This window comes from Telmatherina bonti (genome assembly GCF_933228915.1).
Source record: "Telmatherina bonti genome assembly, chromosome: 9".
NCBI lineage: Eukaryota > Metazoa > Chordata > Actinopteri > Atheriniformes > Telmatherinidae > Telmatherina > Telmatherina bonti.
The window spans coordinates 29,355,487-29,370,012 of record NC_136627.1 but is presented as its reverse complement, the minus strand read 5'-3'; the positions used below and the strand labels follow the sequence as shown (position 1 = coordinate 29,370,012).

At 37.2% G+C, this 14,526-nt stretch overlaps 2 protein-coding genes across 2 annotated transcripts in view; one reads left to right on the top strand and one right to left on the bottom strand.

Annotated features, from left to right (window-relative positions):
- Positions 1-14,526, bottom strand: part of chrna10a (cholinergic receptor, nicotinic, alpha 10a) — a gene marked incomplete at both ends in the record, with an annotated part of 208,196 nt that overhangs the window by 43,257 nt on the left and 150,413 nt on the right. The gene's annotated exons all lie outside the window — the stretch shown is intronic.
- LOC306760673 (protein sel-1 homolog 3) overlaps positions 141-14,526 on the top strand; it is a gene marked incomplete at both ends in the record, with an annotated part of 159,208 nt that continues 144,822 nt past the window's right edge. Inside the window, 22 exons of the mRNA XM_079246639.1 lie at positions 141-194; positions 287-761; positions 919-1,045; positions 1,140-1,261; positions 1,345-1,460; positions 1,534-1,595; positions 1,681-1,813; positions 1,901-2,033; positions 2,153-2,287; positions 2,429-2,631; positions 2,712-2,891; positions 3,283-3,402; positions 4,214-4,354; positions 4,499-4,561; positions 4,669-4,842; positions 4,922-5,049; positions 5,135-5,218; positions 5,293-5,383; positions 5,471-5,558; positions 5,654-5,763; positions 5,853-5,980; positions 6,090-6,192. Coding sequence (XP_079102765.1) covers positions 141-194; positions 287-761; positions 919-1,045; positions 1,140-1,261; positions 1,345-1,460; positions 1,534-1,595; positions 1,681-1,813; positions 1,901-2,033; positions 2,153-2,287; positions 2,429-2,631; positions 2,712-2,891; positions 3,283-3,402; positions 4,214-4,354; positions 4,499-4,561; positions 4,669-4,842; positions 4,922-5,049; positions 5,135-5,218; positions 5,293-5,383; positions 5,471-5,558; positions 5,654-5,763; positions 5,853-5,980; positions 6,090-6,192 — 2,970 coding nt within the window. The remainder of the gene's footprint in view (positions 195-286; positions 762-918; positions 1,046-1,139; positions 1,262-1,344; positions 1,461-1,533; positions 1,596-1,680; positions 1,814-1,900; positions 2,034-2,152; positions 2,288-2,428; positions 2,632-2,711; positions 2,892-3,282; positions 3,403-4,213; positions 4,355-4,498; positions 4,562-4,668; positions 4,843-4,921; positions 5,050-5,134; positions 5,219-5,292; positions 5,384-5,470; positions 5,559-5,653; positions 5,764-5,852; positions 5,981-6,089; positions 6,193-14,526) is intronic.

Genomic DNA, 14,526 nt, shown 5'->3' with positions numbered 1-14,526 from the left:
GTGGAGATCTGTTCTGTCAAATATTTACTTATGATTTAAATCTGAGGTTAAACAGGATTTGATCCGGGTCTTGAGGCTCTTTGTTTCACTGCAGCTTGAACATCTTTAATGGGGAGATAAATGAAAGCATGGTACGAAAAATGGATTTCCAAACAGTGAACAGATACATCTGCCAGTTGTGCCTCAGCATGCAGGTAAGAGCAGGTTTATCTACATTTTCTCTGGTTTACTGGTTCCTTTGGCTTTGAACAAATAATCATCTCTGCGTTTCTTCTGTCCTGCACAGATAGTTTGGGCTTTAGATGAAGTGACGTTAATGAATCCTCCAGTGCAAGCTCTGCCTGACTCTAAAGTGGAAATACTTTACTCATGTGTTGAACCTGCTACAGTACAGCTAGACTGTGTTGTATATTTTGAAATAGGCAGAATCTCCACGTTCTTGTTGACACAGTGGACTTGTGTCCCTGGTAACCCAGATGTAAAGACTGTGAAGCTGAACCTGCCCGACTGGTTGGTGTATCAAGCTGATGGAATTGTTCCAGAGACTCACGGGGTGCTGAGTTGTACCCTGCAAGCCTCAGTTAGATACCGAGGATTTGATGACACTGAGAAGCCTATCGCAGCTCAGGATGTGGCGTCTTTGCAGCTTAAGCCCTTCTTCAGTCGACCTGTCAAACAGCATGAGCTCTGTACTGCCTGGAGCAAACAAATGCTACAATTAACTCCAGAGTTCTTCCAGAAGCAGTGTCCTTACGAACAAGGTGAGGCAAGTCTAAAAGTGAAAGCTTTGCAAAATTCTAAATTTAGACTTCAAATGTCTTAAAATTAGAGATCAGATCTATATAAACAACTGTGCATGATACAGATTCCAAGTACAGCCTCACATTTCTGCTGCTAAATACAGTTTGTGTCACTTAGAAACGGTACATTTACTGTCCACAATTTATGCATCAACCGGAGAAACTTTTGGTGTCATAAAGACCCTGGACCCCTTCAGGAACGAGCTTCTGGAGTACCTGCGCCTTAAAGCCATCTCTTTTCCATGGTATGGGAAACAAAGTGGCAGGGTAACTGCTTTACTTTGTAAAGGAAGACATTATTAAGGGTTAATCAACAGGTTTTCTTTGTATTTTTGCCAGGTGCACACTTTCCATCTGGGTTTTTGTGACAAGTTACTGCCAGAAAAGCATGTGTGGTGTGTTTCATCACATAGATTCTCATGATAACTATGCCACACCAACCCTTCTGCTCACAGATTCAGGTAGAAATAAAACACTTCTCTCATCTCTCAAACATCCTCATAAATTGAGCCCCATGCAGACTCAAACCCAACAATTATTTCAGGTCAGCTGCACATACAGATAAGTGGAGATTCAGAAGAATCTTCTGCATTTCTCTCCACATTCAAGGTGCCTTTACGTGAGTGGTGTCAACTCGGTGTGACATTGCAAGGCAGAACAGTGAGTAATCTTCTGTTGGCACAGAATATTTAACAGTTGTGTATGAGTAATGGAAACTATCGCTGCCTCTCAGGTGACCGTCTCCATGACGTGCATCGATACAGAACAAAGAGCAATCAAATTTACAGAATACACGTAAGTATATTTTAAGTACAGCAGAATGATTCAGCTTGAATGAAAAAAATGTGTCCTGCTTATCTTTAAACATCATGTCTTGCAGGTTGAGACATCCTGCTGTGTTTGATGACACTGACGGGTATTTTGTTATCGGTGGAGGGAAATATATACAAGGTGTTGAGGGATATTTTGGGCCGGTGGTGTATCACCGTAACAGTGCATCATCCCACGTCAAGGTAGTGTCACTACCACTTCCGATGGTCTGCACAAATACTGTAATTATATGTTTTATCCATTTCAGTTTGATGATTTTCCCTCTGCAGTCTGACTTTATTCCAGACATAATTAAGAAAGTGAACCTGACCGGATGGCTGAAAACATGCAAAGAGTTTCGTTTTGACATGACAGTTAAGATTAACGGGTTTTCAACCAAGGCCAAACAGGCTGCAGAGTCTGGTAATAAGCATATTTACCTACTATATGGGATGGTTTAATATCTCAGTGTAGAAAAAAAATAAAACAAGAGTTCAATAAAGTTGTCAAAACAACTTTTTTTCTTTTTTTTTTTTCTCCAGAGACTTGTGATGCTCTCCATAACTGGATGTTAAAGGGAGAAATACTGACAAATCAGCAGTGTGAGCTTTGGGAGGAAGCTGCCCCTCACAGAAGACAAGCTGCTAAACTGGCCAAGTTATTAGTTTTAAAATATGGTAACAAATTTAACTGGACAAACCAATCATGGCTTATTGAATAATAGGAATGAAAAATGCCTGCAGCTTCCTGCTTGATATCTGTGTCATTACACACATTGGTTATGATTGAGTGAAATAAGTTGAGGTCCTTTCTTATAGGAAAAGCAGTAAGCCTGCCAGCTGTTGGCAGGGCTCTGTACTCATTATCACTTCATAAGCTGCGCCGAGCAAGTAGCACTGCAGTAGTCAGCAGAATATTACCACTGCTGCTCCAAGCTGGCTGCCTTGCTGATAATCAAGCTCTGCACATGTCATCTGTGCTCCTCAGCACTGGACTAGGAGTACAAAGCCAGCACAATAAGGTGTGTTTCACTAGATCACCAAATCTGTAGTAAACACGTCCCGCTCACTGTATTGTCTCATACCTCTGTGTTTGGTGCAGGCTTTGCTTCTTGCTCTGCTGGGTGCCCAGAATGATGATCGGCTGTCACTTCTGCATCTCGGGTACCTGCACCACCTGGGACTCCATGGTCTCCCCAGAGACCCTGATCTGGCCTATGCCTATTATGCAAATATTGCAAAACAGACAACTGTAGACCGTCATAATCCCACACCAAATCAGGTCATTTGTGTTGGATACTGTTGTGTTATAGAAAATATCAGGGTTGCATTTGTTTACGGTGATATATCTCATTATTATATGATAGGAACAGTAAAGCAGTGGAATTCCCATCTAACTTTTTCAGTTTTGTTCTCATATTACCTTTGACTTATTGCAACACTAAGAACTGAAAGTGGATATGCATATGAGATTTTTGCTACTGTTATTGTCGTTGTATTTTTTAGATAACCATCAGCCTCTGTCACTACTCTCGTTAATATGAGAAAAATCATATTTCATTCAAAACACAGAGCATTATCGGCCTTTTAGAGCAACTTTTAGAGAGAATTGATAATAAAAAACTAAAAAAAAACTTAAACTTAACATGCCATCTTTTTTCTCTCTTTTTAAGACATTCGTTGAGGCTATTTATTTGAACAATGATGAGACATTAAACCTTCAGACCAATGAAGACCACCACATCTTTCAGTGGCTGAAACTGCAGGCAAGCAGGGGAGCCGCTGAGGCTGAGGTACCTGTTATTTAAAAAATCTCACTGGGTTTAGGCAGCTTAAATGGCTGCCGTCTCTTCGGGCCATACCATCTGCTGCTGCTGAGGCATCTTTTATGTCTCCGGCTGTATGGCTTACATAGCTGTCATGATGCAGAGAGAATTTGGGACCAGTCACACACCAAGCAGGTCTAACCAAATCCCTAACTATGTTTGCAAAATTGCAGAACAAGACCTGCAGCAAATCTTCACCGTTCACCTTTTCTTGTGAAATCCTTGTGGTTTCCTCTGGGACTTCTGTGCACAAACTGCCTCTTTTGAGAGGTGCATATTTCAGTCACTCAGTAGCCCATTCAGCTGTTTTACATTCATTCTCCCACAGTCCCAAAGAACTCATGTGGCTTTTTTCATTTAAAAAAAAAAAGCTTTTTGGCCATGCATTTAGGATAAATATAACTTTTGAGTTATATACTTGAGAGTTTTTCCTGCCATTTTGATTCCCAGCCTTCTTTGTTCTTTTATTCTCCAGCAGAAAATCTGGAAGCATTTGTCTGACATCTGTCAATGAACCTCTGCCTCTGAAAATCTTTGTCGATTAAAAATGAGCACACAGCACTTCAATCCTGTGCTTGTTGCTACAGCGCAGGATTATATAATTATCACCTTTGGTTGTCTTATTCTTATTAAAAAAAAAAAACAAAAAAAAAACAGCTAACCCTCACTGTTTTATTTATTCCGTTAAGTTGTATTAAATTATGCAGCTGATTTATGAGCAATGAAATTTTGAGGTGAAAAAGGTGAAGATATTCAACATTCACCAACTGTCTTGCAGCAAACTCTGGCACGCATGCTGTTTTGGGGTCAGCAAGGATTGTCTCCAAACATTGAGGAAGCTGTGAAGCACTACCGGAGGGGAGCGATCCTATTAGAGGACCCGGTGTCGATGTATGACTATGGAATAATACTTCTACAGGTCAGAGTTTTGCCTTCTGGTAAATAAAAATACATGATACTTCATAGAATAATTGATCTTATTCTACAAAGAATTATCTTCTTCTTTTGACTCTAACATCCAGCTTCATCAGCTCTTAGAAAATGCTCATGTTTTTCTCTGTAGGGACATGGGGTTGAGAAGGACATCCCAAAAGCTGTTACATTCCTGAAGAAAGCGATGGAGCAGGTTTTGTATGATTATATTTTCTTATTTTATACTTGTATATTAGCCATTCTGTTACATCAGGAGTCTCCTCCTTGTTGCAAAAGTCCTCACAGTGGTCTATTTTGTAGGATTTTGTCCCTGCCATCAATGCTCTGGCTTGGTACTATGAACAGTTTGAACATGACTACAATCAAGCAGTGCAGCTGTGGGAAAAAGCTGATCTCCTCGGAAGCCCGGATGCAGCTTTTAATCTTGGCGTCATGTACTCGCAGGGTCTGTATCCAGGAAAGCCTGCCAACCAGGTTAGCTCAACTGTAAATCAGTTTTTCAACACACTCTTCCTCAGCTCAGTTAGCTGGAAGTAACTTGTCTGTCTTGCAGTATGTGGCATATAAGTACTATCGGAAGTCTGCAGAAAGAGCACACATTAAGGGAGCAGTTCAACTTGCAGAAATCTGGAACTCTGGGATACCTGGCCATGTCAACAGATACCCTTCAGATGCTGTTTTGTTAGCTTCTTACCTTTTTATGTAATTCCCTTCATTTGACATTTTAAAATAATTTTATCAGCTGTTTCTTTTTAATTGACTGCAGGTGGGTTAAGTGGGCAGCAGAGCACAATGGGTACTTGGGGAGCATCTTGAAGAAAGCATTGGATTCCTATCTCAAGAGTGAAATGTAAAGTTTTTCCTTGGAACATTCCTGATCAGGTCATTAAGAGACATTAAACTTACATTCAAGCTCTTCTACAGGTTCATTTCACTGTTATATTACATGATGGCGGCCGAATCTGGATATGCACCTGCACAATTTAATGTGGCATACATTTGTGAACAAAATGTGGTGAGTTGTTGATGTAAAAAATCTTGTCAGTATTCAGTTTATTTTCCTACTTATTGTTTTTTTCCCTTTAATTCTGCATGGCAAAAGGGAAGTTCTCTGGATCCTGCTGATGCTGCTCTCTGCATGTGGAGGTATTACAACCTCACAATTGAAAGCCAAAATCCTGACACTTATGGTAAATCATGACTTTAATATTCCCAGACTTATGCAAAAGGTGCATGAGCGGATGAAATATATATTTATTGACCTTTGATTTTATTGTTTCTCCAGCTTTTATTAAAATGGGTGACCTGCTGTATGAAGGGTGTGATACCAGGGAGAAAGACTTGTTTTCTGCAGCACAGATGTACACAATGGCGGCACTAAGAAACAATCCACAGGTGTGCACATTGTTGTGTGGATGTTTCTAATCATACATCATTGCACATATAAGTGCCTGCAAATAATATGTACTTGTAATACTTTACAGGGATGGTATAACCTTGCTCTGCTCTCTGAGGATGGTTTCAGGCTTCCTCTCTCTATACTGATCGAGCTCAGCCTCTCAGAGTTATATTTGGCGGACAACAATTTGCTTTTAAATGCTTTTTACAAAAGGTTAGTTTCAGATAGAACAGTGTGGTTTTGTGCATCTATTACAAATGAACATTTATTTTTGTTAGATATGGTCCCTCTAAAAGAAAAAAATGTGAATATTCTTTTAAAGATGCAGAGACTCGGGTGACACAGATTCATACTTGCCTTGCAGCCTCGCCCTCTTTAAAGTATTTCTTCAATCATTCCAAAAGGACTATGGTGCCGCTGTCAAGGTTTGTATAACGGACTAATGGACCGGAAGCAAAAGAAGACTAATTCAGTAATCATACATAATGATCATATCATATTTTTGTGTTTCTTTCTACAGTTCTCCACTACTGTTGTTTTGATTGTGGCTCCAACAATATTCTTAATCCTCCTTGGTGCGCTAAGAAGACACGCCTTGTCTTTTAACTAGAATCAAGACTCTTGATACAAAAACCAGCAGAAGAAGCAAAGAGTAGATTCAGCCTTCCTTACATCTTTTTTTTTTTTTTTTTCTGCAGTCACACAGAATGGCTGTTTGAATCCTGCATGCATCACTTAACAGTAGTCTAAATGTCCAGAAGGTCTTTAGCTGTTTATGGTGGCTGAATTTTCTTGGACTGGAGCTGGACTCCCCTTCAGCTGGGTGTGGACTCATATTTAATAGTAAATCAAAATGGCATTTAATAATATTTTTGGAACATTAATAAATGGTAAAGAATCTCTGAAAATTGTGAACCGTCAATGAATTAGCCTAATGGATCTCAGCTCCGGGTTCACCATGGAGAAGTGAATGAGAAGTGTGCTGAGAAGTGTACAGAGAAGTGTGGATCATCTGGCAGAAGCCTGGAGGTTTGAGGAGTCTACATTGCATCTTAACTGCTCTTGAACTTCACTTTCCTTGACAGAGAAATCTAATGTTTTGCCTGGAATTTTCTGGAGCTACTTTCCTTGTCTGGGGATCATCACAGTTTCTGTTAACACATGGACCAGTTTGGACCCACTCTTCCACATGAGCAGTGATGTTTTGTCCTTCAACACACACTGCGCTATTTCAGTTTTCACACATCTCAAGCTATTTTAAGTGCAGCAGCCCCTACTGGTTGAACTTGGGTATTACCATAAACTGCATGAGCGCTCCTCGCTCCAGAGTTGCAGACCTTTTCTCTCTCTCTCTCTCTCTCTCTCTCTCTCTCTCTCTCTGTGTGCGTGCGTATCGGACATTATCTCATTTAAAAAAAAAAAACAAAACAAACTTGTGTTAACAGTCTTGCCTAAACTTTCCACCTAAACTTACCACATTATGCCGTACATTTAAATGAATACATGCAAGCAAAGGAGTCACCTGTGATGCCTTACAGCTCACCTGTGCTGACACGACCAATTAGTTGCTACGTTACCGGATGCCGACATTGCTGTTTCAGTGACTGCAATTTCATACGCGCATCTTCTCACGGCAGCAGTTCAGAAACGCGAATTAGGCAGACTGACGACGTTTTTCCCCATTGCCATACTCTACAGCGGTCATGTGAGTAGGCTACTTGATGTGAATGACGTGTTCGAAGTTAAAATCACTAATGGTCGTCTTAAGTTGCAAACTAGCTAAACTAGTTAGGGTTTATTAAAGAGAAAACCATTAGCCTATTTTATCTCTTAACTACTAAACACACACACACACACACACACACACACACACATATATATATATATATATATATATATATATATATATATATATATATATATATATATATGTATACATATATATATGTGTATATATATATATATATGTATATATATATACATATATATATATATATATATATATGTATATATATATACATATATATATATATATATATATACACATATATATATGTATACATATATATATGTGTATATATATATATATATATATATATATACATATATATATATATATATATATATATATATATATATATATATGTATACATATATATATGTGTATATATATATATATATATATATATATATATATATATATATATATATATATATATATATATATGTATACATATATATATGTGTATATATATATATATATATATATATATATATATATATATATATATATATATATATATATATATATATATATATATATATATAAATAAAAGCCTTAAGGGCTTTTTAATTGTAAAATTTAAAAGCCCTTAAGGCAGAGGATGACATTGGCAATTGCCGTCCTGCTGCAACACACCTGACTCAAATCAATGGGTGATTAGCAGACTTGTGAAGAGTTTGATGTCAAACTCTGCGCATGTCTGCTAATTAAATCTGATGCGTGTCAGGTGTGTTGCAGCAGGGATACTCCCAGGACTACGGCCTGCAGTTCCCCACCTCTGCCTCAAGGAATGCTATTGTCTTGTCTTGATCTTTTTATCTGGTCTTCCTATGATGAAGGATGGGGCCGTCGTCTTGCAGGTTTTAGACGTTTCCTTGGTTCAGGACACCTGATTCTAATTAAATAGCCAACCTCAACAGCTTGTTGTCAGGTGCTACTTAAGCATGTTGATGCAATAATCTGATGCAGCTGTGCTTCAGCAGGAAACATGCAAGACATGCAACACAGTGACCTTCGATAACTGACTTGGGACACCTTTGCAGAGAGGGTTTAAATCATAAAAGTAAGCAAACTACATTGAAATACAACAGAACTAGCTACTTCAACGTGACTGTATGTCATTTAAACATGGATGTTGGTTTCAGAAAAAAAACACACTGACACATTGTATGTTGAAAGAAAAAAAATGAAAAACAAGATGCTGTTTTAAAATGAATAAAAGAACACAAACCAAGTCAAAGGTTCATGACTGAAGTTCTTCCTTTGCTTCTCAACTTCTGTCAAGGTACTTGGATAAGATTTCCATAAAAGACCTCAAATGCATCCTTGCAATTTCCCTGGTGCGATATATTTATTATTTAACTTGCATTTGTTAATAATTAGCCATTATTGGGTTAGTAAGTGTTGTATCATATTGTATACTGGCCAAACAAGCCTTCATTCTCATTTTTGTCTTTTTTTCATTTTTCTTTTCTTTTGATTAACCACTTTCTTTTTCATTCCAAGCATTTTGCAGCATTTGATATCCATTTAAAATGTTTTAGTCAGCACTTTTGTTTTGAAGGCTTATTGTAAAATTCAAAAGCTTTCTGTTGTTTTGTATTCAGAAAGGCCATAGAGGATGATGTCCAGTGCTTTAATAAAAACCCACAAAGACTGTGATTTATGTGCACCGCAGTTAGGCTCAGAATTTTGAGGATTTCTAATCAGTGCATTAAACAACAACTTTTGTTGCATCAACCTGCTTTTGTTACTGCAAGACTTTTTACTGTAGGCATTACACTCATGAATAATGCTAGAAAATCAAGTGCTGGATTGAACACATTAGCGACTAAAATCCCCAGTACTACTGTTGTATGGCAGCAAAGTGACATATTCTTTAAGCTTGACAAGATGTATTGGCTGGTGATCAAACATAACGCCTGTCTCTTCTGTGGTGTTACTGTGTATTTGGAATTGTAACATGAGTTTTATTTATGTATCCAGTTATAAAATGGTGCCAAGTAACTTCATTATTTGGTGCTGAGATATGAATGAATGAATGAAACTTGTTGGCCTGCATTCTTCCTTTGTAAGTTGAGGGATGTTGATATGGATGGTAGCAGTTTGTTTACTTGCCCCACAGAGACCATAAGATGAAAATCAAGTCTCACAGTTTGAGTTTTTTCTTTTTCTTTTTTTTTTTTTTACATCCCAGTTCCCTAAAATAGAGTGCTTTTTTTTAAAGTTTAATCAAGATGTAATGTGACTGAAATAAAAATGCCTTTAACCTTGTTTTTGTCCTGTGAATCTGAAGGTTTTGTGGTCACATCCACTTGGAACAACGTGGGACACAGAGCGCTTACAGTCTATGTGTTGTTTTCAACCCTTCAGTTTCTCATCTTCTCTGGATATTTGAGGGACATCCAGACAGAAGGTAAAAATCCAAATTTATCATTTCTGTCTTTGTTGGTTAAATTTAAAACTGTGATCAAACAGCGCATTTGATCTTATTGGGATCCAATGGCTGAACTGTGAAAACACCCACAGTGTCTCTTTGTTGTCTTGTTCATTTTTATAGTATTACTCTTTCTGCAGGACTGTGTGGTAACCAGTGCTTTAAGTGGAACAAAATAAGTGGTGGTACTCCCCTAATGACTTGCTGCCAGTTTGTCATGCAAATATGGGACAAAAACATGGGTGATACTTATGTGTAGATCTATAAATTGATCTATAGATTAATAGTTTTATTGCACAGAAATAACAAAAAGTAAACACTAGTTCTAAACCAGATCCACATTTGCCAAATTCGAAGTGCCATGGAGACACTTTTATAAACTTCAAGGCTCATTGCATGGACATTAAAAATAACACTGAAAAGTAAATGCATAAACTAAAAGTTCATTAACCCTTTCATGCAAGAATGAATAAAAAAAAAACAAAAAAAACCCCCATTTTTTTAAATACGTATTTTACCTCTACAAATATCCAAAAGTACTTTTTTTTGTTAATTAGGGATATTTAGAATTTTGTATGATTTATTTTAATGTATGCTACAAAATAGTTATAACATATAATTATATTATGTAAATCTTCTATGAAATATAGCTGTATCATTTTCTCTTCCTATTTATCGCAAAGACAAAGCTGTGTAATTACATTACGTTCAATTATATCATATTTTATTTATTCTCCAGTGAGTGGAAACGTATTGGATGACTCACTTACATCCACTTTAGCGGTTTAATAACAAAAAATACCATCCTTATTTATGAATATGCAAGAAAAAAAACTTGCGAATAGGTGCCCACTATAGGGCCATTATGCATGAAAGGATTAAAAAAAACAAACAAAAAAGTTACACATTCAGACTTATTTAGCTTATTACCAGATTAATTTAACAGTACATTACGCTTACACTTTTCCTCTGTGAAATATGTTTATCACAACATTAGGCCTCGTCCATGCCACTTAGCAATATTTTCTTATCGTTAATCTAGAAATAATCTTCAGAAACTCAAAATACTGACCAGCCATACAATTAGTTTGCAGCATCTGACCTTCATTGTCTGGTGTAGTAAATGACTGTTAGTAGTACTATTGTCATCACCCAACTCTGCTCCGAATATTGTCCTCAAGCCCATTTGGCTTGAGGACAATTTGGCTTGTAATGCCAGGCTAGCATTACAGCCATCATAGTTTTTTTTTTCCGCCTTTACTCTCATTCAAAGTATGTCCACTTCAATGTAAACACAGAAGCGAGTGTACAATATGAAGTGCAGCATGACGTTGTGGGCTACAGCAAGCGTTGTGTGTCTAAACCAGTCAATACATTTCTTTTGAGGCGACTTTTTTTATTAAAATCAACAAATATAGGCTGTAATATGTGATGAAGGCGTAGGAGGGTTATACTGATCGCTGAGGAAAGCCGGTAAAAGTCCCGTTATGCACCATACGCTGTAAAAAAAAAACCCAGTCCCGGTATGGAAAGGGATAGAATTTAAAAGTGCCGCTACTGCGTACCGCTGCAAACCACCCCACTTAAAGCACTGGTTATCTACCATAATTAGTAGATAAAAAGTTTTTAAGTGTGACAGTATGATTGGGAAGAGCTTTTGCTTCACATTCAGAATATGCTTCAGATCTGTATGTCAAACACTCAGCACCAAGGAACTGGTCGGTGTTGGATGTGCATTTATGGATGAAAAAAGTTATTTTTATGCATTATTAACGGCACATTCCTCCATATTGGGCTTTTCGTTATTGTAAAAGTTCAAAATTTAAAAAAGAATTTCAGAAACCACTTTTTTTTTTTGTTTTCTCTCTTTCCACAATCCCCAAACCAGCATAGATATTTTAATAAAATTTGGTTCCGTTTTAAAAGCACATCTGACAGCAGCAAGAAATTAGAAGAAATGAAAAATACAGACCAAAAATTTAAAATGTTGAATCTCTTAAAATCCTGCAATTTTCTCCTATAATAGTTTTTAGTATGTGCTGGACTACTTTTTCTGAACCATGACTGATGTAAGAGGACCGTTTTGTTCCAGCATCATCCGCTACTGGAGAACAATATGGCTTCTGAGATAAAATGCTATTGCAGCTGTTCTGAAATAAGCGTTTACTTGATCTAACTTGAGTAAAAACTGGCTGATGATACTGGTGGACTTTGAGTTAGTCCATTAAGAAGTTCATAATGAATATAGTTGTGTTTCTATGATTTATATTGATAATATATTGTGGATATATTATCCATAATATATTGTGGATATATTATCCACACAACCCTGCATTTGAATAAGCAGTGTAAAATATGGCCAGATGAATGAATCCGTACAGTAAATGGTTAGATTAAGTACAACCTAGTAGACAGCTTAGTGTGCTTAGAAGAGCCTAGGATTGTTCACACTTGTGTTTAATTACTTCAGACTTTTGCACAGCTTACTTAAAGGTACTTCATATAATTAAAAAAAAGACCAGATGAGAGAGAATGTGCTTATTTAGAACTTCTTATTGTGATGAACTCCAGACACCCCTCAGAAAGGTCAGAAAGGTCTTAGTGCTGCTTGTTTAGATTCTGTGAGATCAAATAGATAAATCTAGACTTAGTTGTTTACAGTGTTATTTGAATGTAAAGATATTCCACTTACATTGTAACATGTGTCTTTAAATATGAATTATTGTCATCACACTTTTTTTTTTCATTTTACTTAGCTATTTTATTTGACCTGTGACTGAAATAACTGTGTGGAACTGCTTATGGTCAGCTTGATCTTTCTCAGATAAACCTCATGACATCCAATACCTGTCATTAAATTATTTCAGATGTTGTTTTTATTAGTTTATTCACTTGGAGTGTATGAAAAACTTTGTCATATTTCTTATCCTAGATTTTTACTAACTTATTAAGATAAAAAAAATATATAATTAATTTTTAATGTAAAAGATTGTTACTCTGCTATTCTTGTAAATGTCAAACAGAAAAAATAGTACTGTCTGCTTTATGAATGAACTTTTAATATAAAATTCTATATGTAACAACACAGTGATAATAGTGAGTTTAACAAGGCCTGAAAGAAATAATGTTAATTATATATATATAGCACAATATTGCAATCTACAAAGTATGCAATAAGCTAGCAGTTTGACCAGACTCACCAGTCCTCATCCCAGGAAGACAAGGCCACTGAGCCCTCTACTGTCAGAACACTCCGCTGGCTTCCATCCCTCCCTCCGACCAGCTTTATTTATGGCATGGCAGGAACTCTAAAACAGTAACAAGTGACAAGCACTCAAAACACACACACACACACACACACACACACACACACACACACACCTATAAGAGCAGGCATGCTGCACATTAATGCCAACTTTCAGAGGTGGTAAGGGGCAGCAACAAGGTTAATGCATAAGGACTGAGTGCAAGGTATTCAGACCTCATAAAATGAGTTTGATTAATGGGCTTTGGCTGTGGCATATGCCAGGATGGATTGTGCTGGAGGACAGAGGAGGGCAAGTGCCAAACCAGAAGAAGATTGGAGGCATCGCACTATAGTGAATAAATGAGATATTTACCCTGTTTTGGGGGATAACTTCAGTTAGACATTTCTCCACAGTTCCCAGTTGAGGGAAGGTTCAGAGGGGGGCTTCGCCTTAAACTTCTGCCTTACCTGTCCCAACCTGTCCAGTATTCCCATTCTCTGACACACTCACTGTAGGAAAATCTTGGGTCACTGAGGGTAATTTGCAGCCCTATCATGACAAATGTGGCATTCGAGACTCCAGTGACCAGTGACTTTGTGATTGGACCAATAAGTGGATTTTTATTGCTATGCAGACAGTAATCAGCAACACATTCCCATGAAGTCTGATGAGTCTGTCAGTTTGACAGACTACAAATGTTTTAAAGACATAAAAACTTGAATAACTGAATTTTTAAGATTAAACTCAGATAAAACAGAGGATGTATTTGATCCTATTTGGAAGACATTGTCAAGTTGTACTATTATTCTGAACGACATTACTTTGCCTTCCAGTCCTACTGTCAGGAACCTCTGAGTTACTGGTATTTTGTGATCAAGATCAGCCCCTTTACTACTACAGCTCCTTACTGGGCTGCTTTTCCTCCAGCTGCTCCACAATCCTGCAGCCAGGGGTTTGATTAGAACTTTCCACAAAGATCACATTTCTCCAAGTTTAGTTTCTCAACATTGGCTTCTTGTTAAATCTAGAATAAGAAATGTTCTGCTCGCATATGAAGCTTTTCATGACCAAGCTACTTTCACTGTGTCCTGAAGATCCTGTTCCTAAAAATAGGACGAATGATTAGAAACACTTTTTTTTTCTCATTTATTTTGACCCATTTGGAAAAGTTTATTTTCTTTAGTATTATTTTAGTATTATTTTTTACTTGATAACTAGTGTTGTTGAGGTAGAAGCAAGAAAGATGATCACTGTGGAAAGTAGCTCTTTGTGTCAGTAATTTAACTGGTTG